Source organism: Pan paniscus, chromosome 6, assembly GCF_029289425.2.
Source record: "Pan paniscus chromosome 6, NHGRI_mPanPan1-v2.0_pri, whole genome shotgun sequence".
NCBI classification, from domain to species: Eukaryota; Metazoa; Chordata; class Mammalia; order Primates; family Hominidae; genus Pan; species Pan paniscus.
The window spans coordinates 55,887,113-55,913,660 of record NC_073255.2 but is presented as its reverse complement, the minus strand read 5'-3'; the positions used below and the strand labels follow the sequence as shown (position 1 = coordinate 55,913,660).

The following is a 26,548-nucleotide window of genomic DNA, read 5'->3' as shown; positions in this document are numbered from 1 at the left end:
AGCACTTCCCCATGTTGTTATACACATCCCTAATAATGTTAAAGTATAGCTCTTCAATTCTTAGGATGACTCCAAGACCAAGTTTATATTTCATCAGAAAGGAAATTCAAAGGCAGCAATTGGTTCCTTCCTGCCTACCCCACACAAGATGCATTTTGCTGAGGTTGGCCTGTGTTGTTTACATCTGTGAGAACAGAGCAAAATTATGGCATTTTTCCTTTTAGTCATTTAACATAAAGAAAAATCACTTTCTACTGTAATCTCCATGTCTGTTCTGCAGTTTGCATGGGGATTGCACAGGTTTGCATTCCACATCTGAAACTAATCAGACATGCGTTACTCTGCACCCCGAGGGATGCTGCGCATAGGACTCATTGTTTGCTTTGCTGGTGCTGACCGTTGATGTAAAATCTTGCTGATTTCTATCCAAATAATGAGGGTTAATATTGACTATGGCCACAGCCAGAATAATCATTGAGTCTTTGGAACCTGATGCTTTATGCAAACAGGGAATATGGCGTGTTTTCCTGCCCTCATCTCTGGGGTGCCACTGAATTTGAGAGTACTGTGGTGGGGAGGGAGGGAGTTTGGGAACCTGATAGACCTACAATGGAATCTTACCACCACTAACTAGCTGTTTGGCCTTTAAGAGTCCACTTAATTTTGCCAAACATTAGCTTTTGATCATACACAGTGCAGATATGCCACCTATCTATCAGAGTTGTCATGAGCCTGGGAAAAGCCCAGCACAGATGATACCATGCATGTTGCATATATAATAAGTAGTACCCATTGTCAGAACTACTGCCCTTAGTTTTTAGGAAATGGGGGCACCATGAATTGCCCTGGACAATCACTTTCCTTGACTGGGATGTGGTCAGCTCATCAGTCAGATGAGGATGAAGATGCTCTTTGAGTCCCTCAGCCCTGTCTGTGATGCTGGGTTATTTGCCAAAGAGTTGGGATTGACTCTGCCCTTGCATGGAATTACTATAGTTTTGTGTGTGTGTGTGTGTTTTTGAGGGGAGGGGGGATTTCATAGAATGAATCTAGTTTTTTGGGCACCATTTTGAGGTTTTTTTTTTTTAACAGAAATTATCTCAACTGACAAATTAGACATATTCAGAGATTTCAGCATGGTATATCACATTTTTTCCCAAATACATGATTTTCAATAAATTTCAGGATTACTTAAAAGCAGTGCCTCCCATGCAATGCAGGGGTTGCAAATATGGATGCTTTAGGGGTAAGGCAGGGGTTAGGCGAGGTTGAGGGAGGCTCAGCTGGTGAGAGATCACAGGCAGTGTGGAAAACACATGCTTTCTCTAAAGAGAGCAGCCCTGCTCCCTCTGTCCAACTGTCACCCTGTGGGTTACAGACCCAGTGTGGCCAGTTTTTGAAGAGAAGCCAGAAATCTAGATTTTTATGTGATGTCTCTCAAATTGTAAATGTTGGCAACCAATTCAGGCACTCAGGGTGAAACGGAACACATATGCAAGCTGGATGTGGCCTGTTCCCAGATTTACACCCTCCTGAGGACTGAAGGCTGCATCGATTGTTGCACTTCTCTTTGGGAGAAACAAGATTACTTTGCTTGCCTATTTGTCAGCTTTGGAATACACTTGTCACTACTGAAGTATTCCCTGTGCTATATTGCTTGAAAAATATCGATTCACACATAAGGTTGGGAACGTAGAGAGAATCTGCCTCTTTTGATGAAAATAGTGTGTTCCAGGGACAGGCTTGGCATTCACATCTGGAGTGACCCCTGTCGAAAGCCTAGGCAGCACAGGGGTGGTAAAGGCAGGGCTGGCAGGGAGCTGCCCAGGCAGCAGAACTCAGATGTGGCCCGATGGAGCAGGCCTGTCAGGTGGTCACGATCCCTACAGTGAGGACCCATGCCTGGGGGCTGACAGCCCAGACTCAAGGTGAACTTGTGAGAGCGCAGAACCCACCACTGTTCACAGGGATGTGGCCCTAACCTTGGCCACCTGCACAGAAGAACCCTATTAGAACACTAAACAGCAGCATCCATGTTCAGACTCTGGCGGTTGAGAGAAACAATAGCAAAGAGGAGGTTTTCCGACAGGCAGTGTGAGCAAAAGCCTGGCAGAGCGTCCCTAGTTGGCACCTCAAGCTCCTCTTTCATTGTGCCCCTGAAACATATACCCAACACCACCTTGATCAAGAGGAGGCTGCCCAGAGAGGGCATGATCACCGTTCCTGGTGCCCTGTGCCTGGTCCCTGAGTCCAGCCTCCTGGCCCTACCCTGGATGACCCCCTATACCTGGTTTCCACAACTCATCCTGAGCTGCCCATTTGTGCTCCCAGAACCCGTGTTTGTCTTACATGGCAAACGACAAAGATGTAGGACCTAGCTGTGACATGAGCCCTCTCCATCCCCTCTGAATGACAGGCCTTAGGGGCTCAGGCAAAGCAGAAGTCACCCTCTGTCTGGCTGGCAAGGCCAGGCTTCTAGGCTGAGAGTGGAGTTGGATAGGTTGTGAAGCTGTCCCTGATAGCCCCAGACATCTTCAGCTTGCAGAAAGTCTCTGCAGTAGTCCCAGTCATCAAGAAAATGAGGATTGCTCATGGTTTATCAACTTGGCCAAGGTGGTGTCTTCTATTGCTACCCCTCTGTTACTTGGGTATTCACTAAACACGGTTTGGGAACAGCCTTAAGACCCTTCATCACCTGGAAAGACCCAAGTGTGTAAGGTCTACCTCGCTATGTTCTAGTTTTCTTAGCTATTTCTCCTTTCTCTGCACCCTATGAAGGTCAAAATCATCTAGACTCCTTTGGCTAGGGATGCCTGGGTTCACACATTGACAAGCTGGAGGCAAACACCATTTCCTCAAGAGCTCTGCCACCTGTCCAAGGAGAGAGCCATGTTGGGCTGGCCACAGCTAAAAACTGTCCTGGCCCAGTGGCATCTTCACTGCTTGGGTTGTGTGCAGTTGTATTTAGAGGCTCGACTGGCCTCGCTGCTGCTACAGCACCTGCTTCATACATGGCAACATTGGTGGGCTCCATTTGGTGTCCTTGGAGCCAAGGCATTAAATTGAAGAGTCTCAAGAATACCATGCTTCTAAGAAGAGCAAGTGTGAATGCTTGGTAATAATTAGAATATGTTACATGTTGGGCTCACGCCTGTACTCCCAGCACTTTGAGAGGCCGAGGCAGGTGGATCACCTAAGGTCAGGAGTTCAAGACCAGCCTGGCCAACGTAGTGAAACCCCATCTCTACTAAAATTACAAAAAATAGCCAGGCGTGCTGTTGGGCGCCTGTAATCCCAGCTACTAGGGAGGCTGAGGCAGGAGAATCACTTGAACCCAGGAGGCAGAGGTTGCAGTGAGCTGAGATCACACCACTGCACTCCAGCCTGGGTGACAAGAGCAAAACTCCATCTCAAAAAATAATTATTATTGGAATATGTTATATGTGCTGCTGCAATTTGAAAAGCGTATGTTTTCATCCAGTCATTTGATTGTATCCGATTATAATTTTTCACTGCAGAATAAATCTCGTTGAAATTTGACCTTGTAAAGGGAACATCAGAGTCCCAGAGTCTTCCTCTCAACATAGTACAGCTAGTGAAGAAACTCCTAAGGAAGAGCTCAGCCCAAGATCTGAACAGGAATAATAGAAATGTTCATGTGGTGGTTGCATTTCATTCTGGGGACACCTGGGCATGGCCCTCAGGGAAGGCCCTGTGTGCCTCACACACAGCTCTGCCCTGGACTTCATGGATTCACAGACTCTTCCGACAGGCATCTGTCCCTTACATATGACCCCAGCCAATGCTCCTAATAGTTAAAGAATCACTTAATATGAAGATTGAAGAGTCTGCATTTAGACTGCTTAGGGAAGGAACTGCCCATGGCTGGCAGTGGTGTGCCCAGTGACTTCACCTCTTGGTTCAATTTCCTGGTCAGTAAAGTTGAGATATGCACTACCTCCTCCTTACAATAGTACCTGATACATTGCTAGCCTTCAACAATTGGTAGCTGGTGTTATTGTTGCTGGTATTGTTATGTACAACTGACTGAGGAAGGGGAGAAATTTGATTTGCTAGGTAATCTTTGTAACTTGTATCTAGCTCTGATCATCTTCCTCTTTATTTATAACATGTTTGAAAAATAGATAAATAGACACATATATATGTGTGCATGCGTATATGTGCATGTATGTGTATATAAGAGAGAGAGAGACAGAGAGAGAGAGATGGATGGGGAAGTAGAGGAGACTGTATCTCCTCCTACCTGCAGGGAAGGAACAGTGGAACTAGCACTGATTATAAACTGTTGAATTCTGAAAGCAACCTTGCTATAATCAGGCAATATCTAACTGTGTATAATTATTGTGAAAATCTGAGTTCTAGGGTTCCTTTTGGGAACATCAATTCCACAGGAATACTGTGAGAAGTAATAGAGAGAGATCGAATAAGTGGGTGTCAGGCTTTTTCTTTTTTAACAGTAAGGCCAAACTGAAATCATATGCAGAGCCACCAAAGTTAGAGAGTGTGGCTTCTCCAGTTGAAGGGAGCCTCCCTGGAGTGCCCGATGTCCCATTTCAGCCTGGCAGCCTGTACATTTCCTTCTCAGCCCCCACTTTTTGGTGCCTGCTGGGGATGATGGCTGCAGGAGCACTTTGTGAGGAGCTGTGCTGTTACCTGCAGGCTTGTGGCTATGAGGAGCCTTATGGGACTGAGGGCCTGTAGTGAGAGGTGCAGAGGGACCCAGATCACACCAGCCAACCTCTGAAACCTGCTGACTGCAGAAACTTTGTGACACAGGAGCATTTAGAAACATTTGGCACCACCTAGAACCTTGAAACTTCATTGTTGACTGAAAGGTGAGTATGCAGCTCATGACTGTGTAAGAGTGCATAGATTATATGCAAATACTATGCTTTTTTTTTTTTTTGAGACGGAGTCTCACTCTGTCACCCAGGCTGTAGTGCAGTGGTGCGATCTCGGCTCACTGCATCCTCCCCCTCCTGGGTTCAGGCGATTTTCCTGCCTCAGCCTCCTGAGTAGCTGGGATTACAGGCACATGCCACCATGCTAATTTTTGTATTTTTAGTAGAGATGGAGTTTCGCCCTGTTGGCCAGGCTGGTCTCAAACTCCTGACCTCAAGTGATCTGCCCGCCTTGGCCTCCCAAAGTGCTAGGATTACAGGCGTGAGCCACCGCACCCAGCTACTATGCCATTTTATACAAAGGAGTTGAGCATCCGCAGAATTTGGTATCTATGGGGGATCCTAGAACCAATCCCCCTTTCCTCAGATACAGAGAGAGGATTGCATAAGAACTTTGTGACTACGGAATCATTTAGAAACATTTTCTACATTCCAGACCGCTTCTAGAACTCTGAAACTTTGTGACTGCATTTACAAAGGAGTGTTTGAAACACATGTGAGACCTTGGAGAGCTGCACTGTCTAGTATGTGTGTGGCTGCCGAGCGCTTGCCAAGTGTCTGGTCCAAATTGACATGTGCTGTAAGTGTAAAATATACATCAAATCTGGTACAGAAAGAAATAATTTTATGTTAATTATTGGCAGAAATCACTAAATTGTTTTATTAAAATTCTACCTATTATACATTTTCAATGTTATTATAAAAATATTTTAAATTATACATGTGGCTCATGTTATATTGGGCACCATTGTTCTAGGACTCTGAAGCTTTGCTAATACAGGAACATTTACAAATGGAAGGGGGAGGTTAAGCACATATGACTATCATCAACTGCATATTTTCCCAGGCTTCTTGCCTTTAGTTAATCAAGTAATCACTTTGAAATCACAGGAGTTGGTTTGGTTGTCATTAGCAAATTGGATTGCTACCTAAAAGCAACATCTCTCTCCTCTCAGACTTTTTTTTTTTCCATTAATTCTGCCACTGTACTAGCCTCATCAAAAAGAAAAAGTGACCTCATGTGCTATGAAGCCATCTTGTACATTTCGGATTGGTCAGATTCAGCCCGTTCTCCCTCATAGCAAATGAAAACAACAAATCAAAAAGCGCTTTTGGCTCCCGGCACTAACTGAATTTGACTGCCCCTAGTTCTCGTTTTTGCTGGAGGCTGGGGTATAAATGCAGAGGCTCAGCAAGCCCTGCACACACCCGGCTGGGTGGATCGGTCAGCCTGCCACCCTCCGACCATCCCAAGAGTCTGGGCCCAAGGACGCAGGTCCACTTCCAGGGCAGACTCTGGTTTGAAACTTGCCGGTGCTGAGCTGTGTCCCTCATATTGCATGCCCCAGTAGCCTAAACATTCACATTCCCTGCAGAGTCCCCAACTCCGTGTGAGAAAATAACTGCAATACTTATTCAATACATGCAGCCTGATATCAAAATGTCTTCCCTGTGTTTGTTTGCATTTATTTCCTTGATCTTAAGCCAGAACAAACTGTCAATAAGGAACGTTTCTAAAGATTGGGGTATGTGTTGGTGGGGGGGGAAGGAAGCCCAGGAGAAAAACATCTGGGCAGGTTTACTTTAAGCTAACAGAGGCTGATGTTTCTTGCTGACTGCTAACTCTTCAGGGACACATAGCTAGGGCTCCCCTGCTAAGCCCACAGGGAACTGGCCTCCAAGCCCAGTGACTAAGGGCATAAATCTGGTGGTTTTGCAAAGAGAGAGGAATGTTTATAATCTATTAGTAACCCTTTGGAGAGAAGTAGATGGGAGTTAGGAAGGAAAATACTGCTGTCTCTCTCTCCTGCTTTCTTACACTGGAAAGTAAAATCACTACATTGCCATTGGCTCTGGCTTTTGCTAGATAATCCATTCATACATGCTCAGAACACAGCCGCCCTGTTTTGCATCAAGAGAAGAGCAGGCTGCTCCTCTTTCCTCTCTCAGAGATGCCAGGAGCTTGGCAGCCTCAGGAGAAACACCAAACAAGGTCCTGGGCTGCGTGGTGGCCAGGCCTTCCCTCACTCCACGGTGCACACAGGCTGGGAGCTCCTAGCTCATGTCCACTCTTTCTTTCAGGGCAAGCAGGGCCCCAAGGAGCCAGCCCCACACTGAAGTGTGGGGGAGCAAAGCTGGAGCAGAGGTGGGATGCAGAGGTACCAGCATTGCCTGGAACCAAGTAGCAGCATCCGGGGCAACCTCTATAGAGTGTCAAGTGAGGCCAGTGGTGGGAGGGAGCTGGACAGGAAAGAACACAGGGATGAAGGACTAGGGCTGAGCACAGGGTCCCCAGACTCCAGAAAGGCAGCTGTAACTGGTGGATAGGGGAGAAACCAGCTCGGAAGCAGCCCCAAGCGCCTGGAGCTGGGCTCCTGCTGTTTCTAGAGGGCAGGGAGCCCGGAGCCTGGGAGGAGGAAGGTGTTGAAGGGCTGAGACTGTTCAGACCTTGTACAGCCTCTCTGTTACAGTTTCAGGCTGACAGCCACACACTAGGATTGCTAGGCACTCAGTAACAAAATAAAGTGCTTACTGTGTGCAGTGTAAGAAGAATGCAGACTCCTTTGCAGGAAAGAATTCTTGTTCACTAAAGGACAAAATTATCCTTTTAAATTTTGCTGGCTAAAAATTTGCTCTGTCACTCAAGCTGCTTTGAACTCAACCAAGCACAGTTCTAAAGAAAAAGGGTAAAATATTTATCCTAATTCATCCTTTTCCTTAAGTCATGCTGGTTGGTTTCTTGTTAGATTTCTGTCTCCGCCTTGTCCAAAGGTATTTGCTATTTTTAAATCATCACAGTGTTTCTATATATGTGTGTGCTGATTTCTTCACATAACATGCTAACATAAGCATGGATGTGTGTTTCTACATAGACTTAATGATCATCATATTTACTGATTTTAATGCCCTTTGAAATATATATGTAATAATTTAGGTAACTGCCTAGTGCTGGACAATCTAGAATTCTTACATAAACATTGTTGTATTTATATTTTTCCTTCTATAGGGTTTCCTTAAAGCAGATTATTAAAAAAGAGATTAATGGGCCAAAGTTCTTACAAAGATAAAGTGATTTTTGTTTGTGTGTTTTTTGATATGTATTTCCACATTGCTCTCCAGTTAAAACCTGTAGCAACAAGTGTGGGTCTGTCAGATTCATCACATCTTCATCAGCTTGGGGTGGGTTTTTGTTTTGTTTTGCTATTTTGCAAAATGGTAGAATCAGTGGAATTTTTATCTTATTTTTTTAAAATTCTTATTGATATCATTATGTTCCATGTCTCATAGTGACGTGATCAAGCATACTTTAAAATAAAGGCAAATACTTTGAAGTAAAAGTATGTCTGTAATTTTGTTTGGCTGGGCTTTAAGCATCCTAAACTAAGAGCAAGCATTTAAAAAGTTTTCCATCTTTCCAAGTATTTAAATCTGTTTTCCATTTCAGATTGCTCTTTTATATGGCAATTTCCATTTTTCTCTGCCATATATTTTATTAAAAATTTAAATGTATTTAAACCATCTCATTCCATGAAAGAGAAAAGCACAACTTTAGTAAAGTGCATTCGAATAATTAAAGTCCATGGCAAAAGCAATAGGGAAGACAGTCATGCACCTCTTGTGGTCCTTATTAATGGGTCCACATGCACACACATCTCCAACCAGCCCCCTTTGTGTAGCTTGTCAGAGGACATTAGCTGAGACTAATCTGGAAGCCACTTCCTGGCTCCCAAATGGACATAGTCACCAAATAAGAAAGACTCATTTATCAGAATAAAAACTTTGCTACGTGAGGATTGTGCAAAGCTTATTTCATGCATCATTATCTGGGCCTGATTAGCAGTGATGGAAATTGGTCCTCAATTTTTAACAATCAGCGGAAAACAAACCTTCAGCTTTCACTGAAGATAGACAATTGCCATAGACATGTCTCTGTGTTTTCTGCACAATAGGAAAATAGAGGCAAGAGCCCTTGCAAAGACAGTTTTTAAATTGTTTTGGCAGCAGTTGTCTCACAGATGCCATTGTCCCTGTGACGCAAATAAAGCCAGATCCCGCTCTCTGAGCAGACGGGTTGACATCTTCCTGGATGCCCCGTGCCACAGGGGCCACATTATTATGTGTTGTGGCCCCAGATGCAGCTGGTCCTTCTTGGCCTTCGGGGGCAGGCAGGCCTGGTTCCGGATGCCAGTGTGACCTGGGCAGCTCTGTAGTCTCTCTGTACATAGTTTCATCTCTGTACAACAGTGACAACAACACTACCTGCCTGAAAAACTGTGAGGGTTATAATAAGATAATTTATGCAAAAGAGCTCTGTTCGGGGGCTGGCACAAAGGCATGCAGACAGGCCTCACACTGCTAGGAACTTCCTCCTGTTAAGTCTGAGAGGAGGCCCTTGGGAAGGGTCTTGCGGAGTCCAGGGTGGAGCAGTTACTCCTGTTACTGTTGCTGTGAGGTTTTTTGGCCATCCTTATTGTCTTTATGTCCCAGTTCAAGATTCTAGGGAGTACAGCTCTTCAAGTGGCATTATCAGGCCCCCAAGCCCTGCCCCTGCAAGTGGCATTATCAGGCTCCCTGTCACCCACCAAGGGTAGGAATTAAGCCAAAGTAAACATAGAGTCTGTAAAAGTCATTTATAGTAGAGGAGTGAAATTTCTCGTTTTCTGAGTCTGGCAGGGTGGGCCACTGCTAGGGTGGACACAGATGGAGGCTGAGCTTATGAAGTTGGTGGGACTTCTGGGAACACTCCCCCATGCAGCCCTGCACAACCCTCCCCACGGACCTCCTAACAGCAGGCAGATCCTGCACCAGAGGTATGTAGCCTTTATCACTGGGACCTTGAACGACGCTGCACTCAAATCCCCAAGTGCCAAGGAACAGCCGGGCTGTGCAGTGTTGAGGTGAGGTGGACCAGCCTCCAGCCACGTGCACATGCTTGGCCTCCAGATGGCTTCACTCCTTCTTGCCAGGTGCCAGGTGCAGGGGACTGCTGTAGCGCAAGGCACAGATGCAAGCAAATCCTGGATCACGTGAACCGTCTTTTGTGCAGTGGAATTAAAACTTTGACTTCAGTCTGCAGAGTGAATGAAAGCTGTGTGTGGTTTGGTTACTGTAACACTTTGGGGCCCCACACACACACCATATATCACATGTCCACCACATACAAGACATATACTCCACACATGCACACACGCTACACGCATCCCACACATACCTGTGCACACACACGGGGGACACACACACCCATGAACAATCTCTGTCTCCGTAGTTCTGAGGACAACAGCAGTACAGTGAGTATGTGACTGCTTGAATTTGAGTATGAGCTGTTCTATCCTCAGATATTCCTGGAAAGGAGTACATTAAATCAATAGTAAGAGAAATGAGTGCTCCTTTCTCTTTGGTCTTCCCTAGAACTGAAAAAGCTGTCACAGCCTCAAATGATGAAGAAGACCTATTAATTGCTGGAGAGTTCCATAAAACCCTTGCAGAACTTGATGAAGACCTGGAAGGTAAGAACCACCTGATCTGCTACTCTGATATTATGCTGCATGAAAGTAGGTGCCAACAGTAACTTCCTCTGAGCATACTTTGATGTATCTATGTGAGGAAACAGCCTTCAGAAGGAATTCCAGGTCAGTTTGGTGAAAGTCTGGATGTGAGGCACACACAGGTTTCCAGTAGACTGCTTTTTATCTGGGCTGCCAAGCAGTACCTGGAAACATCCAGACAACTGCTTACAGTGTGCTCTGAATAATACTGATTCAGTGCATTAAAAAAGTATGCCACACATGTTAAAGAATAAAAAGGGTGATGCAAAAAATAAACAGATTTCCTCATTAAGACTTCTCTTAATTTGTTGATATATGGCATATCTGTCAATGAGAAATACTCAGCCTTTTGACCACATTGAAGCCATTTATAATGGAGCATCTCATGGCACTGCTATTATATTGATATATTTTGGGGAAATAATACTGGAAGGCCAAAGCAGATGGCAAATAGTTGCAGTAAACAGCTAGGGAATCTTTCAAACAAAGCAGCTATGTTATTTTCTCCAATGCACATGTTGAAAATAAACTAAAAATTAGATATTTATCATGCCTTAGAGAGAAGATAACAGACTGCAAAACTGACGAGTAGTTTTTGTCTGACTCACTTTTCAGTTTCCTGTCCTGAGAATGTATAGTTGACAGAGCTAAAAATTTGAATCAGCCATAGTGTGTCCCACAGGTTCTGACCCCATGACCATTGCATCATTTGGTGCTTGGAAGAGCCATGGTAATTCTGAGATACTCAAGATTTAGTCATCTGCTTCCTTAAGAAGTTAAAGCTAGAGCCCGTGGTCCTCTGGATTTTGTTGTGCTTCTAGTGGACATGAGAAACATGGAGGTCAAAACCCAAAACTCATTTTCATGTTTCTGTGTTGAGACAGTTTTTCCAGACGCTTGGATCTACAAATCAGTTTTTTAAGTGAAGGATGTTGGCAGCACATTGTAACTGAATACCTTGTCTTGAAACATCATGGATCTGCAAACAGCTGTGTTGAGTAATGAAAGTTGAGATTCTGGCCCCAGGCATATTATGTAGATTACAAACCCAAATAACATTTTAAAACGTATGTAAATAATGTATTCAAAAGTAACCTCAGGGAAATCAAAGTCATGGCTGCAATTACACTAAGTAATTGGTGTGGGAAACATCTGTGATTTGTGTTTGTCCCTCTTTGCAGAAATGGAAGACAGCTATGAAACAGACACCAGCTCCCTCACCAGCTCCATCCATGGTGCATCCAACCACTGCCCACAGGATGCCATGATCCCTCACGGCGACACAGATGCAATCCCAGTAACATTCATAGGGGAAGTTTCAGATGATCCTGTGGATTCAGGGTTGTTTTCCAATAGAAACAACAATGCTGGGTCTTTCGACTCGGAGGGTGTTGCCAGCAGGAGAGCCTCCCTGGCGCCACTTCAAGCTGAGCACAGCCAGGCCCATGAAAAGGCAAGGGAGGAAGTACCTGCCCTGCACCCCGCTTCCCGTGACATCGGAAAAGGAATCCGTGTGGCCTTATCCAACATCTCTAAAGATGGGAATCTAATGGAAACGGCGCCCAGGGTGACTTCTTTTGCTTCGAATCTTCACACAGACAACCTAAATGCAAAAGTGAAAGACAAAGTGTATGGCTGTGCTGATGGGGAGAGGACTCAAGCCACAGAGAGAGTGAATTCCCAACCGGTGAATGAAAAGGACAGCAACGATAAAAACGCTGCCTTGGCACCAACATCATGGCACCAACGAGGCCAAAACCCAGGGAAAAGCTACAGACTTAAGCACGGCCTCACAACATATAAAATCATTCCTCCAAAGTCAGAGATGCGATGTTACGACAGAGATGTGTCCCTCTCCACCGGAGCCATTAAGATTGACGAGCTGGGGAACTTGGTGAGTCCTCACACCACCGGCATCAGGATCATTTCCCTGTCTTCGTCTGTGCCTGAAGCAGAATCTCAGCCCATTGGGAAAGTCAAAGAGTTCTGGAGGTGCAACTCTGTGGAAAAACACCTGGGCCGACCCTCAGAGAGCTCTGCCAGGGGACCCCCCTCCACCCCTGTGCCCACGCAGACGCAGCATCCAGAGAGCAGACTCCAAGCAGACCCCAAGCCAATATCGCCCCAGCAGAAGTCTGCCCACCATGAGGGCCGGAACCCCCTAGGGGAGGGGAGAAACCAGCCCCCCACCATGGGCATGGGTCACATGAGGGTGCCAGCAGCTCACACCACAGAAGTCACATTTCTCAAGCCTCAGAGAAGAACATCCAGCCAGTATGTGGCCTCTGCCATTGCCAAGCGCATAGGAGCCCCAAAAGTCCATGCTGATGTGGTGAGGCCACACGGTCATGCCGAGAAGGGTTATGCAGGCAGGGCGCCAGTGCTGGCTGCACCACCTGTCACTGTGAAAGATGACAGGACATCCAGCCCACACTCAGAGACACAAGGATGGAAGGATGGTACCCAGTGGCCCTGTGTCACTCCTCCCAACAACCACGGGGAAGATTTGGCAGTGGGAGCCCCTCCTAGGGGGGAGGTCATTGGCCCACACAGGAAGTTGTCTACTCAGGACAGACCTGCTGCTATCCACAGAAGCTCCTGTTTCTCACTGGTTCAGTCTTCCCAGAGGGATCGTGTTTCTGTGGGACAGAGCTGTGGTTTCAGTGGAAAGCAAAGCACAAGTAGCCAGGAGGCCAGCTCAGCATCTGAGCCCAGACGCGCACCTGACGGTACAGACCCACCCCCTCCACACACATCTGACACTCAGGCCTGCAGCAGGGAGCTGGCCAATGGCTGTGTGCGCGCCCCGGGCCACGGCGAGCCTTCCCACCCTCCAGGAGGGTCTGGCACAGAAAGCCACATTCTCCTAGAAAGAGAGGAAAAGCCCAGTGTGTTCTCTACAGATGGAAATGAAACAGACAGTATTTGGCCACCTAGCATTTTTGGGCCGAAGAAAAAATTCAAACCTGTTGTCCAGAGACCAGTCCCAAAAGACACATCCCTGCACTCTGCCCTGATGGAAGCCATCCACTCTGCGGGAGGGAAGGACAGACTACGCAAGGTGAGGATGGCGGCTTCCGGGGCAGGCTGCAGAGAGGTCTTGGGCAGGCCTTCCACACCTGCCCACTTCAGTGCACTGGTCTCAGAGTCTGAGAATAAAGCGGAGGAGAGAGAGAGACGGGATTAGGATAACAGTGAGGCTTACCACACAGGTTTCATTTTAACTAGAATTCCCATCATACTGCCTCCAGATATTTGTACTGAACTATTAAAGGGACAAAATGGGTGAGTGTGAGGCTAGTCCACACTGACTTCAGGCCCCTGGCTGCCCTGTGGGAAAGGTAACAGCCAGTGATGTCCATCCACAGGGCCAGAGGAATGGAGAGGCCAGGGGCAGGCCCATCCATATGGTCATCCTTGAACAATGGAACAGGGGAGAAAATTCAGGCAGGGCCACTTCTTTCCCATATGCATTTGTAGCAGCAGCGAACTGTCATTCTTCAGTAACACAGGAGTAATTTTAGGACACGCCTTGCCCATTGTCTAGGCACTTAACACACCACAGGTATTATCTCATTTGCATGGTACACCAATGCTGATAATGAGGAGATATTTCTTCCATTTTGTAGATGAGGAAACTGAGGCACAGTGAGGCCAAGGGGCCTCGTCCAAGGTCAGGCACTAGCTAGTGGGGGCCATGGATTCTCTTCTGGGTCTGCAAGATGTAAACACACACATCAGCTCTGGAACACTAGGATGAATAGCAGGAATGGTCTGCCATTAAGAGGCAGTTGTTTGAAACTACATAGCCTTTGATTCTTACGTGTGCCTTCTCATAGACAGGGTGTAAAACTGACCCTATAGGCCTCGGCTGACATGAGTGGATTTTCTTTCTTTTTTTTCCTGAGACTGAGTCTCACTCTGTGGCCCAGGCTGGAGTGCAGTGGCACGATCTTGGCTCACTGCAACCTCTGCCTCCCGGGTTCAAACAATTCTCGTGCCACAGCCTCCCAAGTAGATGGGATTACAGGCATGAGCCACCGTGCCTGGCCCATGAGTGGGTTTTCTCATGAGCTGCCTTACAGGTCACATTTCTCCATGTTCTCAGTGAAATGTGTGACACTGTTAATATTCTAGACGGCAGAACACACTGGGGAGGGCAGGCCAGCGAAACTGTCCTACACGGAGGCAGAGGGCGAACGATCTGCACTGCTGGCAGCTATCCGCGGGCACAGCGGCACCTGCAGCCTGAGGAAGGTAAGAGGTGAAGGGCCTTCCATGGCGCCAGGAGCTCAAACCCACCCACCCCTTCTTCCGAGGCACTTGGGTGGTGGCTGCAGAAGCTTCTGTTCTTCCGATTGGATGGTGAACCATCTGTCTTTAGAGTGGCCATCCCAGCCTGCGTGAGACACTGGGGTGGACACCCTGCTCCAAGAGCCTGGGGCAGCCATGGCAAGGAGCAGCAAGAGCTTCCAGACACTCTCTCAGCCTTTGCTGAAGTGCAGTTCCTTCCTGTGCCTAGAACTGAGCACTTTTCCAAATTCACTTGGACACCTGGGGTGGTTTCCAGGCTTCACTAACTGGACAACCAGAACTGAAGCCACTGCACACCTGGAAAAAAGTTGTTGCATGAATATAGCGCTGGTTTTTGCACATCCTTGGGAGCCAGTATGGACTTGAGTTTAGGGCAGAATGGTCTCATCTTAGTTTCCATGCACAGAAATTGAGGAGCAATGTGATTTGTACATTACTCATTAGGTTCTGAGTGCATGTCTTGCCCCCAGTAATGGGTTGGATGTATGTGTCCAGCCTCTATGTCTATTCTTATATGCCAAGAAAAGTCATGAGGTCAGAGAGTTCTCAATAAGGCAGGACTGCCAACTTCTAGTCTCTGGGATCAGTTACTTGGCTGCCAACAGAGCATGGGGGCAGATGTCTCAGCCGTGGAGTGGACAAACTTCCTGGGCTTATTGCAAAAGAACTGTCTCAGGTCCAAGGGTAAGATAATCAGCTGTGTGCTGCTCTCTCAGAACCTTTGGGGACAGTGTCACCGCCTTAGTCTGTTTGGGCTACTATACCAGTATCTGACAGACTGGGTGGCTTGTAAATGACAGAATTTTATTGCTCACAGTTCTGGATGCTCAAAGTCTAAGATCAAGGCACCAGCAGATTCAGTATCTTGTGAGGGCCCACATTCTGGTTCATAGACAGTGCCTTCTCTCTGCATCCTCATATAGTAGCAGAGGTGAGAGAGCTCCCTGGAGCCTTTTTTGTATGAGCACTACTCCCATTCATGAGGGCTCCACCTCATGACCTAGTCACCCCCAATCCTCATCTCCTCATGCCACTACCTTGGGCGTTGGGATTTCACAGCTGAATTTTGGGAGACATTCACTCCATAGCAGTCATTTAATCATCTCATTGCCAGGTGGCATCCTCTGCTTCTGAGGAGCTCCAGAGCTTCCGAGATGCCGCACTCTCTGCACAGGGCTCGGAAAGTCCTCTGCTAGAAGACCTTGGTCTTCTGTCCCCACCAGCCGTTCCCCCACCACCCCCTCCACCCTCCCAGGCTCTCTCTGCACCAAGGACGGCCTCCAGGTTCAGCACGGACACCCTCAGCAACACCGCAGACGCAAGGCAAGCCTTGATGGACGCCATCCGCTCCGGCACAGGGGCTGCGAGACTGAGAAAGGTGATGGCGACTGTGTGTGCGCATTTCAATGGGGCCAGAGGGTTGGAGGTGCAGCGTAGATCCAGGGACACGCTTGCCTGTGGGCAGGAGCTGCGAGGCGGTCACATGGGAGTGGGGTGGGAGAGAGCCGGCGTCACTGTGTCTCTCACATGTACTGACCAGAGTGGCAGATGAAGGCTCCAGTCCACAGGTGAGAAAGTCAGCCTCCTGCATGGTAGGTGCCAGCTCCAGTCCTCAGCTCCTTGGTGATGATGACACGTGGAATCTAAACCCCACTGTAACCCAAGCTCAGTTCCACCCTAACCCACAGTTTCTACTGGTCCATGGAGAGGATGGAAGATCATCCATTTGGGGCCCCACAGAGCACACATCACAAACTCATGGCCCTCAGCTGGCACGGAAGCCGCCAGCCTTATTCATTCATTCATTCATTCATTCATTCACTTGTACATGCTTGCGTTCCAGCCTAATGTTGGACAGTTACGGAATCTGAAGTCCCTTGGGCAGAGCATGCACTTTCTGGATTTCCCCGGCTTCTCCATTTTGGTCTTGTGCTGGTCTGCACATTACTGCCCACCTGGCCCCTGCAATGGAATTCCTAGATTAAAGGGCTGCTTGGGCCAGATGGCTTCTGAGACGTGTTTCAATTCTGACATGATTCAGTAATGGATTGACCCTCCGTCCCTGCCGATTCCTAGTGGGTGTGGGGAGTTATGCTAATAATTGGGAGGTTGGAAAAAGATTTTATTTTATTTTATTATTTTATTTATTTATTTATTTATTTATTTATTTATTTATTTATTTATTTATCTGAGACGGAGTCTCACTCTGTCGCCCAGGTTGGAGTGCAGTGACGCGATCTCGGCTCACTGCAAGCTCCGCCTCCCGGGCTCATGCCATTCTCCTGCCTCAGCCTCCTAAGTAGCTGGGACTACAGGCTCCCGCCACCACGCCCGGCTAATTTTTTGTGGTTTTAGTGGAGATGGAGTTTCACTGTGTTAGCCAGGATGGTCTCGATCTCCTGACCTCATGATCCGCCTGCCTCGGCCTCCCGAAGTGCTGGGATTACAGGCGTGAGCCACCGTGCCCGGCAAAGATTTTATTTTCTGAGTGATTATTTCCAGATCCTAAGCTTATGTTTTCACTTGTACCCGAGCATTCGGTGCTAAAGATTATCCTCACTTTCCATATAAAGCGGGCCAGGCTCAGAGGAGTGAGTCGCTTGGCTTGGTCACACAGGGCCTGGACTTAGACATGGATCAGTTTGGGCACAAGAAGTGCTCATCCCCAGGTCACAAGCTGTGTGCTCCGTAGAGAGCAGGTAACCCAGGAGACGCTGGGTAAGCTACTCTCATGTAGGACTGCTGGCACAATGGAGAAGGGAGACAGCTCTCCAGATCTCCCACTCAGAAGCCTCGGGGCACTGAGAATGGAGGAGGCCCCACACCCGGCAGGCAGCCTTGCTGTGAAAGGCACTACCTGGAGGGATGAGTCCCTGTGGACACCCAGAGGTCACAACTTTGTTTCCCTGTGCAAGAACAGCCTGAGCACCCACTGATTCGGTGGCTCTCTGAGCTCCCCAGGGGCCATTTGTGATGGCTCTTGGGTCAGCTCCCCAGAGCTTGTCCCGGTGTGAGGGTGGGGCATTCATAGCTGTGTGATGTGGCCCTGAGACATCAGCCAGCAAAGATGCTAGCCAGTCATCATTGAATGCACAGCCCACCCATGGATGATGGGGAGAAAAATCTCCTTACCCAGATGGCAAGGGATATGGCAAGTTTTATGCCATCTCCTCAGGATAGGGGGCAATTAAAAATTACTTAAGGCTCTTTGGTTTTCTTTATGCTTTTTTATTCCTGTGGAATTTATGTGTTGATGAATGTATGTACTTATGTAAAATGAGGGAAAAGTGAAGAAATTGGGGTGAATGGCTAAATAGGGGTCATAAAAATGAGCACAAATTCTGTTGAAGATGGCTCTTGAAGTGCAGCTCCGAGGCATCCTGTCTGCCCCACACACATGACAGCCACCGATTTCAAGGGCTGATCATTGGAAGGCTCTCTGGAGGAGTCTGAAGCCGTGCGATTGGGATCAGCTCTGTCACTCTACTGATCCCAGGGTACATTTCTGAGATTCTAAAGCTGTTTCTCAATGTAGGTCCATAGGACATCTGTATCTTGAATCACATTTTTCAGCCTATGAATCTGCAATTTTCCATTGCTATCCAAGTGACTTTACATTAAGGTTGGAGACGATTGTCTATCTCATTTGAGCCTTTCATGCATTTTGAATTGCACCTACTGGGATCCTGTGAAGGCCATGACGACACTCTGTACTCACTGCTTTATAAAAGTCATCTCAGTGACTGGTTTCTGCATCTTTTTCTTTTACCCTCTCCATCTTGTGCAGAGTCATGAAGGGCCTGGGGCCCAGAGATGCTGAAAGCTGGCCCGAGGTCCACAACCAGCAAGCGGAGGAGATAATAACACTAGGACTTTTGGCTTCTGAGAATGCGTTCCTCTGCCTTACAGAAAGGAAAAAAAAAATAAGTTTTGACTAGCCCGAAAGAACAGAGAAAGTTGTGCTGTGAGAAAGAAAGTGGGGAGAAATGCACAGGCCACGGAGAGTGAGAGGCCGGGCCTGGATGAAGCCGTGGGCGTTGGTGCCGTGCGAGGCCCAGGCATGCTTGGAGGAAAGGTCACCGTGGCTGTAAAGTGCTGGCCAGGGCGGGAGCCAGGCTTGTGTTTCTCGCACAGTCTCAGCCATCTGTCAGCTGCTTCAAAGGGCATTCAAAAGTCCAGGTTTTGATTGTTTCTTGGATTAGTCTGAGTCGTGTGGCCTGCCTTATCCACCCTGGAAAGTTCTAGGCAATTAATATTTATGTGGTATTTCTGAGGTTTTGATGCCCCGAGCCGTTTACAAGATGCTCCCGGGCTGAAAGCTGGGGCCTGAGTTCCTTGGCTGAGTCCTACGTTGGAAACCACGTTCCCCTCAGTCTCATTATCACTACCATGCCTGGTGATCCCAGAGCCTTCCTACACTTGATGCTTTATCACAGAACCACAACAAATCTGAAGAAAGCCTGCCCTAGGAGGGCAGGAATTGGGTGATCGACCTGCCCTCCTGGCCTCTGTTCAGCATTCATCAGGGAGACTCAGGTGCAGGGGGCCAAGGTGGCCTCACCTGGACCAATGATTCATTCTTTTGAAGGCATTAACCAACTGCATTTCCTAGAAGTTTGCCCTGTCTACTCATTTATGTTGAGAGTAGACCTGTGGTCACAGGAAACATTTGCGATTTGGGAAATGAATTACAATTTTTCTAATAAGCCTGGTTAGATGGCACTTTTCTGCTATGCATGGATCCTGGAGGTTATATTGTCTTCATAGCAAATACACTTTCGTGTATATTATGGCATGCGAACATCAAATTAGATGGACTTTGCCTCTTATGATTTAGTTTTATTTCACCTTTTGGACTTTTAAAGCTATGCTGGCTGGTCATAGTGGCTCACAGCTGTAATCCCAGCACTTTGGGAGGCTGAGGCAAGAGGATTGCTTGAGGCCAGGAGTTTGAGACCAGTCTGGGCAACATAACAAGACCCCCATCTCTACAAAATACAGAAATGAGCCAGGTGTGGTGGCACGGGCCTGTAGTCCCAGCTCCTTGGGAGGTGAAGGTAGGAGGATTGTTTGAGCTCAGGAGTTCAAGGCTGTAGTGAGCTATGATCATACCACTGAGCTTGCATCAGCCTGGGTGACAAAGCAAGATCCTTTCTCTTTAAAAAATAATAAATGAAATTTTTTTTAAAAAGTAAAATGTTAAAAGCTATGTTAACCTTGAGGAAAATACAATAAATTCAGGGGCTCCCAGTGCGTGCAGTGTTGGTTGTTTCTCCATAGGTTCTCAGTAGATGTAGAGTTTCCTGGGTCTTCTTTTGGGTGTTCAGCAACGGCTCCAGAACAGCATTGCTGGGAGCACATCCTGCAATGGAGGGGTATCCTTGGCTTTCCCAGCAAAGCAGTGCATGAATCTGTAGGCGCTCCTCCTCCCCTTAGCAGTGCAGCCTCCTCCTTTCAATGAGGGTGCCCAGCTATGCTGGGAAGGTTTTCTGGGACAGTCGCAGGCAAATTGGGTGATTGGTCTCCCAACCTGTAATACACAAATTTCACATTGGCAGTAAGCTGCCCATGATCAAATACAAAAGGGTAAATTTGATGTAGGAGGAATAATTACCTTAACAGTGACGTTGCCATTTTTCAAGGCAATTGAAATTACATTTGCCTTCACGGTGTGAATCCAATGATGTCTCTGCCTCTGTATTTGTGGCTGCCAGAGCAACTTCCAGCTGTGTTTCTCCTCCAGCTCCAAATAAGAGCATTTGCAGCTCGGCTGCATGTGCACCCACTTCCTCAGTGGAACACCCACTCCTCCTGAAGGCAGTGTTCAGATCTGCCCCCACCCCACACTCAGTGCTTGCTTCCACTCAGCCCTGCGAACGTTCTTATTAAAGGCAAAGCTGTATGCGTTGACTGTCTTTGTCGATCTGTTTTAAATGCATTATTTCAGAAGGCTGAATGTACAACAAGTACCCTCCTAATCCATGTGTATATTTAAAACATTCACGTCTAGTGCTTCATTCTACAAGCATTTCCGGAGAACCTACTAGGGTCCGGGCACTGTTGGAGCTGCTTGTGATAGACGAAAGAAGCTTCATCTGTGCCCTCAGGACCTCTCAGCCAGAGGAAGGGGGCAGGGGCGCGGGGTCTGCTATTGACCTTAGGAACTTTTCCAAAGAAGCTGGGACAGGCTAATCCCGATGACTTGTGGATCATTCCTCCCAGGAGGGCAGCGGGGCAAGCATCTACCCTGACACCTTCCTGGAAGTCAAGGTCATAGCTCCCCTTTGACAGGTGCAAAAATGGGGCACAGACATCATAAGTGACTTCTCCCAGCCCTTCTGTGTGTCCTGCTGCTGCTGGGCCCAGACACCTTATCAGCTCCTAGCCGCTTTGGGAAACGTCCCACTGAACTGAGTTCCAGTCTCTTGTCTGGGCCCTCAGGTGCCTGTTTTCCCACGGCAGGAATTAATTGATGCGGGCCACACGCGTCATGACACTTGGCCTTGACCACAGACCTTGTAAGAAATGATTAGACATGTGACAGTAACAGGAGGCCCCAAACCAGGAAAGAGAAAAAACACAGCAACTCTCCTTTCATCTAAGCCCTAGGTCCTCATATGTGCATTAGAGAACTCCAAGTTGCTGTGACTAGGGAATAGCAATTTCTATCAGGACGTGAATGTGACCCACAATACAATTGCATCACCCCTGGGTTTAGTTGCTCGTAATGTAAACCTGTGGTGTGCTTTGGTTAATGTGAAATTGTTCTGAGGCCTAGGGGTCAGTTCTGTCTTTGCAGACTCTTTGCTTGTGACTGTTCTGCTTATTGCAGCTCTACTGAGTCAGCTGCCTCTTCTGCAGGTAGAACGGGGAGGAGCCTCCTGGGAGAAGCACACCTACCACAGTGACCATCCTCAGGGCCAGCAAATGCTGTTCTCCACTCCTCCAGAGCTGTTCCCCACATTTGACCAGCTCATTCCTGACTCATCCCTTTGTTCCTTTATTAACCTCACGTCTTCAGAAAGCCTCCCTCAGTCTAGATTAGGTTCCCAATACAGCGTCACATAATTTTTCCTTCATAATGCAAACCACAGCTCTAATTTCTCTAGCAATTGGTGTGGTTTTTGTTGCATGCTTGCCTTCCCTTCCACATCACGAGTTCCATGAGTCTTGCCCATCGTATCATGTGATGGAAGGGTAGACACGCTCCCTGGTGCCTCCTTGATAAGGACACCAATCCCTTCATGAGGTTCAACCCCCATGACCTCATCAAATTCCAGAGTCCCACCTCCTAATACCACCATCTTGGAAGTTGGGATTTCAGCATGTGAATTTGGGAGCACACAAGCATTCAGACTGTAACACTCCCCCTATTAATAAGTGGGGCCCTCAGGAAACATCTGGCTACATGGAGCACTGTGTTTGTACAAGTAGATCAGAGGTGTCTGATCTTTTGCCTTCCCTAGGCCACACTGGAAGACAAATTGTGTTGTACCACATATAAAAACACTAACGATAGCTGGTGAGCTTAAAAAAAATTGCAAAAAAATCTAATATATATATATATATATATATTTTTTTTTTTTTTTTTTTTTTTTTGAGATGGAGTTTCTCTCTTGTTGCCCAGGCTAAAGTGCAGTGGTGCGATCTCGGCTCATGCAACCTCCACCTCCCGGGTTCAAGCTATTCTCTTGCCTCAGCCTTCTGAGTAGCTGGCATTACAGGCATGTGCCATCATGCCCAGCTAATTTTTTATTTTTAGTAGAGACGGGATTTCTCCATGTTGGTCAGGCTGGTTTCGAACTCCCAACCTCAGGTGATCTGCCCGCCTTGGCCTCCCAAAGTGCTGGGATTTCAGCTGTGAGCCACTATGCCCACCCTCATAATGTTTTAAGAAAGTTGACAGATTTGTATTGGGATACATTTAAAGTGGTCCCAGGCCATGGGTTGGACAGGCTTGAAGTAGATGTTAAATCCCTACCATGGGAGTTCAGGAAGAGGGCCCGAGAGAACCTAGAGAAGAGAGGGATATGGAGGAGCATCAGGAAAAGGGCAGGTGCGCCCAGTGTCAAGACACCCGGGTGGTGTCGATCCTCCCAGTTCTTCTGGGCCTTGGGGCTTCACTTCCTCATCTGTAAGATTGATGCGAGGGATGCGTGAGAGAGCGTGCACAGGGCAGGGTCTGCATCACCACCACCGTCACCATCACCATCACCACCACCACCACCACCACCGTCATCACCACCACAGTTACCACCACCATCACCACTGCCACAACCACCATCACCACCACCACGATTACCATCACCACCGTTACCACTGCCACCACCACCACGATTACCACCACCACCGTTACCACTGCCACCACCACCACGATTACCATCACCACTGTTACCACTGCCACCACCACCACAATTAACCACCATCACCACATGGAAAGTACCTAGAATACTTCCTGTGTGCTTACCATGTGCCAGACACCATTTAAAGTGTGATACAAGTCCACTCATTAAAACATCAGCTTAACCAAACAAGCAATTTATTGTCATTATTGTGGGTATGTCTCCAATATAAAGATGAAGAAACTGAAGTTATAGAGGGTAACTCGTCCCACATCAAATGTTAGTCACGATCCTCTCAGGCACACCTGAGCAGAGGGCAAGGCCTCAGCCGCGTACCCACACAGCCCAAGAGGCAGTGTCCTCTGTCTGGACCAGGACCCCAGGGCCCACCTCCCAGTTCCCTTGACCTCGGGCCTCTGCATCCTGCTAGTCGTCCTTCCCTGGCAGCCTTTACGAGGAAGCTGGAGCGTGAGAAGGTCTGTGAGGACAGCCCTGATCACAGTCTCCTTTCTGCAGGTCAAAGGAACTGGGAAGGGGGTTCCAGGAGTACTATTGCAAGAGTGGCTGTGCACAGAGCTCTCTAGCACCAGAAGATCTGCATCCTGGGCTTATTGACAGATACCAAATAACTGTGAATCTCTCTTCCCTGCAGGTGCCCTTGCTCGTGTGAATGAACAGAGGCCAGAGAATTGCAGAAACCCACCTGTAATATGCCCACAGGCGTCACTCAAGGAGTCTGCATAGCCAGGAACATCAAGTTTTGGTGTTACTTTCTTGTCTACAGGCCAAAATGCGCACAGTTGATTTTTGGTGTGTTCCTGTATAACGGCTTGAAAGGAAAGGAGAAGATGCTGTGTTGCTGCGCAGCTCGTGTGCCAAGGAAATGTGTTTTGCCTCTGAATATCTTAAGTTGCTAATAAACGATTCTTGTTGGCAGGTTAATGGGACTAAAAATGCTGGAGCCCAGCACTCACACTTAATTATATTTATGGGCAAAGTAAAAAGAATCATGCCTTTAGACTGATTTTGGACCTTTGAGACTTTTACCACATACAGATGGATGAAACCACTTACTGATTTAAGATCTTTTGAATTTTAGAAAAATATGAATCAGATGGAACAATCTGAATGTGATATGCTCAATGATGCTGTGTGTTTTGGTAGTAAGAAAAAAAAAATTGGGAGGCTTTTCAAAGGTGGCTTTGTTAGGTAGTAAAACTGCTGGATTCTTCTTCCTCAAATATTTGGGGCTAACACTTCACAGAGGGTCACAGTCCATGATCTGACCAACTAAGCTTTTAAAAATCAACTATTACCACCCAGAAAACAGTCCTACGTGATCATGTGGCCAGGGTATGCCCGAGTCCTGCAAGGGTGGCGGGTGGCTGAGGTCACACCACCACTGGAGTGGATGGGGCAGTGCCCCACATGGACAGCCGTTCCCCAGGCTATGAAGTGACATAGGCCTCCCCCACGGTGCCTGTGTACGGAGCCTGGTGACTTCACTGGGAGCCTTCTGGAATCCTGCATAGGGTCAAGGAGCAGGGATGTTGGATGTCCACCTGTCAAGAGTTCAGATCAAAGTTGCGCTGAGAGCATCACAATTTTGGTTCAGCCTTGACGCGTTTGTCCAACAGCTCGTTGGCTCCCTTTGTATGATATCGTGGTCTTCTCACATGGTGCCCAGTCACCAATATTTATAATGAGGTTTAACTACAGCAGTAGTTTTTCATATATATCTCTAAAACATTTTGTTATATTGAAAAAAGTAATAGAAATCAAGATGTGTTGATGAAATAAAATGTGTATCTGAGTGAGAAAACAAGTATGGTGAGGTCACTTTAATGTTTCACAGCGATCTCAGATCTAGGCCTCAGGTAGAATGGAAGCTGTTCTGCATTCACTGATTAACGTTGCTAAACTCTTGGTGAGGCACGAGCTACCAGCCAATTGCTCTTCATCACAGCTATCTGTCTTTTAGTGCCACAAATAAAAGAAAATCAAATCTTAGCTGTTGTGTGAATTTCATACCACAGTTGGTTTGGATACCCCTCTTCCAAAATGGGAAGGACGGATTCAGTTATTCAGCCAACACACATTTCTGGCTCCCTCCTGCACTCCTCCATTCCCTGGGTTACATGCAGCTGACAAACAGGCAAAAATCCCCACACTTGTGAAATTCATGTTATGTTACTATGGAGGAGACAGACCATAGATGTGATATGTTAGCAAAATGTTGAGTACATTTAGGCGCTGATAAGTGTAAAGAAGAAAAACCATCGGGAAAGTGGGACGAAGGAGACAGGGGGATGAAGAAAGGCCCAGTGAGAAGGTGACCATTGAGTAAAAACCTGAAGGAAGTGAGGGAGCAAACTCCGGATGGACGCATGACTGGCAGCGAGAAGAGTGAGTGCAAAGGCCCTGGGGGCAGGACGCTGCCTGGGTGTTAGGGGCACAAGGAGGCCATTGTCAGGAATGGGAGGTCGAGCAGGTACAATGTTGCTGGCCTGTGCCCCTGGTCTTCACATACTGCATGGTGTTCCCCTTGTCAGAGCAGCCCTGCTCCCTGGCCAGACCAAGGGGGCAGCAGACAGAAGGGGCCCAGAGGTGGGCCTCGGGAAGGACGAGAGGGTGCCCACCTCCCTAGTTCATTTTCCTTGTGAGGGGAGGGGACCCACTTTAGGCTAAATCTACTTTTGAAATTGTCTTGCCTTCTGTGTATCAAGCTGCAAGCTGCGCAGAAGCCTGGGTTTTGAAGTGTGGAATATGGAATAATGACAGCCTCTGGCCTTACTTTGGTCTTTTTGCAGAGTGTTTCATGATTATTCTTGGTTCATCTTCTCAGTGAGCCCAGGTGGTATGAAGGCAACATCTTCCAGATGAGCACACTGAAGGTCCAGACGATTAAGTACCTCAGTGACGTTCTTAGTGTTGAAACATGCTTCTGTGACTCTGGATTGCCTACAGAGTTAAGTCTAAACCACTCACCTACAGAACTCTTAGTGCCTAGATCCACACTGCCTACACACACACACACACTACCCGCATCCCACGTCCCCGGCCTCAGTGTCCACCCCCATGTCCCGTATCAACATCAAGCCACCACCAAGTTCCTGAATGCACCCGGGAGCTCCTCTGTGCCCCCGTCGCATTAACATGCCAGAGATGTCAGCACCACCCCTGCCCACTCGCATAGACCAGAAGTGCCAACCCTGTCCTCGAGACGCAGTCCTCTGTGTGTCTCTGTCACAGTCAAGGTCAAGCCCTCCTCGCTGCTCCCTCTGCGCCCACGTCTGCCTCTGTTCCCTCTGCCTGACCCCCACGTCACCTTCCCCTCTGGGGCTCACACCTGCCTTTCTGATTATAGCCAGGAGCCGGGGCAACATGCAGCTCTGAACTTTCCAGGCCAAGTTCCCAGTAAAAG

At 47.6% G+C, this 26,548-nt stretch overlaps 1 protein-coding gene across 12 annotated transcripts in view; it reads left to right on the top strand.

The window, feature by feature from the left end:
- The window catches only part of COBL (cordon-bleu WH2 repeat protein), a 299,962-nt gene extending 274,828 nt beyond the window's left edge, over positions 1-25,134 (top strand). For 4 of the 12 annotated variants that reach the window (XM_034964106.2, XM_034964113.3, XM_034964107.3 and 1 more), the window contains 5 exons: positions 10,332-10,429; positions 11,650-13,529; positions 14,606-14,725; positions 15,897-16,160; positions 23,777-25,134. In XM_034964106.2, coding sequence (XP_034819997.2) covers positions 10,332-10,429; positions 11,650-13,529; positions 14,606-14,725; positions 15,897-16,160; positions 23,777-23,794 — 2,380 coding nt within the window. In that variant the 3' untranslated portion in view covers positions 23,795-25,134. The remainder of the gene's footprint in view (positions 1-10,331; positions 10,430-11,649; positions 13,530-14,605; positions 14,726-15,896; positions 16,161-23,776) is intronic. The other 8 variants (XM_057302878.2, XM_034964116.3, XM_034964112.3 and 5 more) reach the window with 3 other exon arrangements.
- The last annotated feature ends 1,414 nt before the right edge of the window (positions 25,135-26,548 follow it).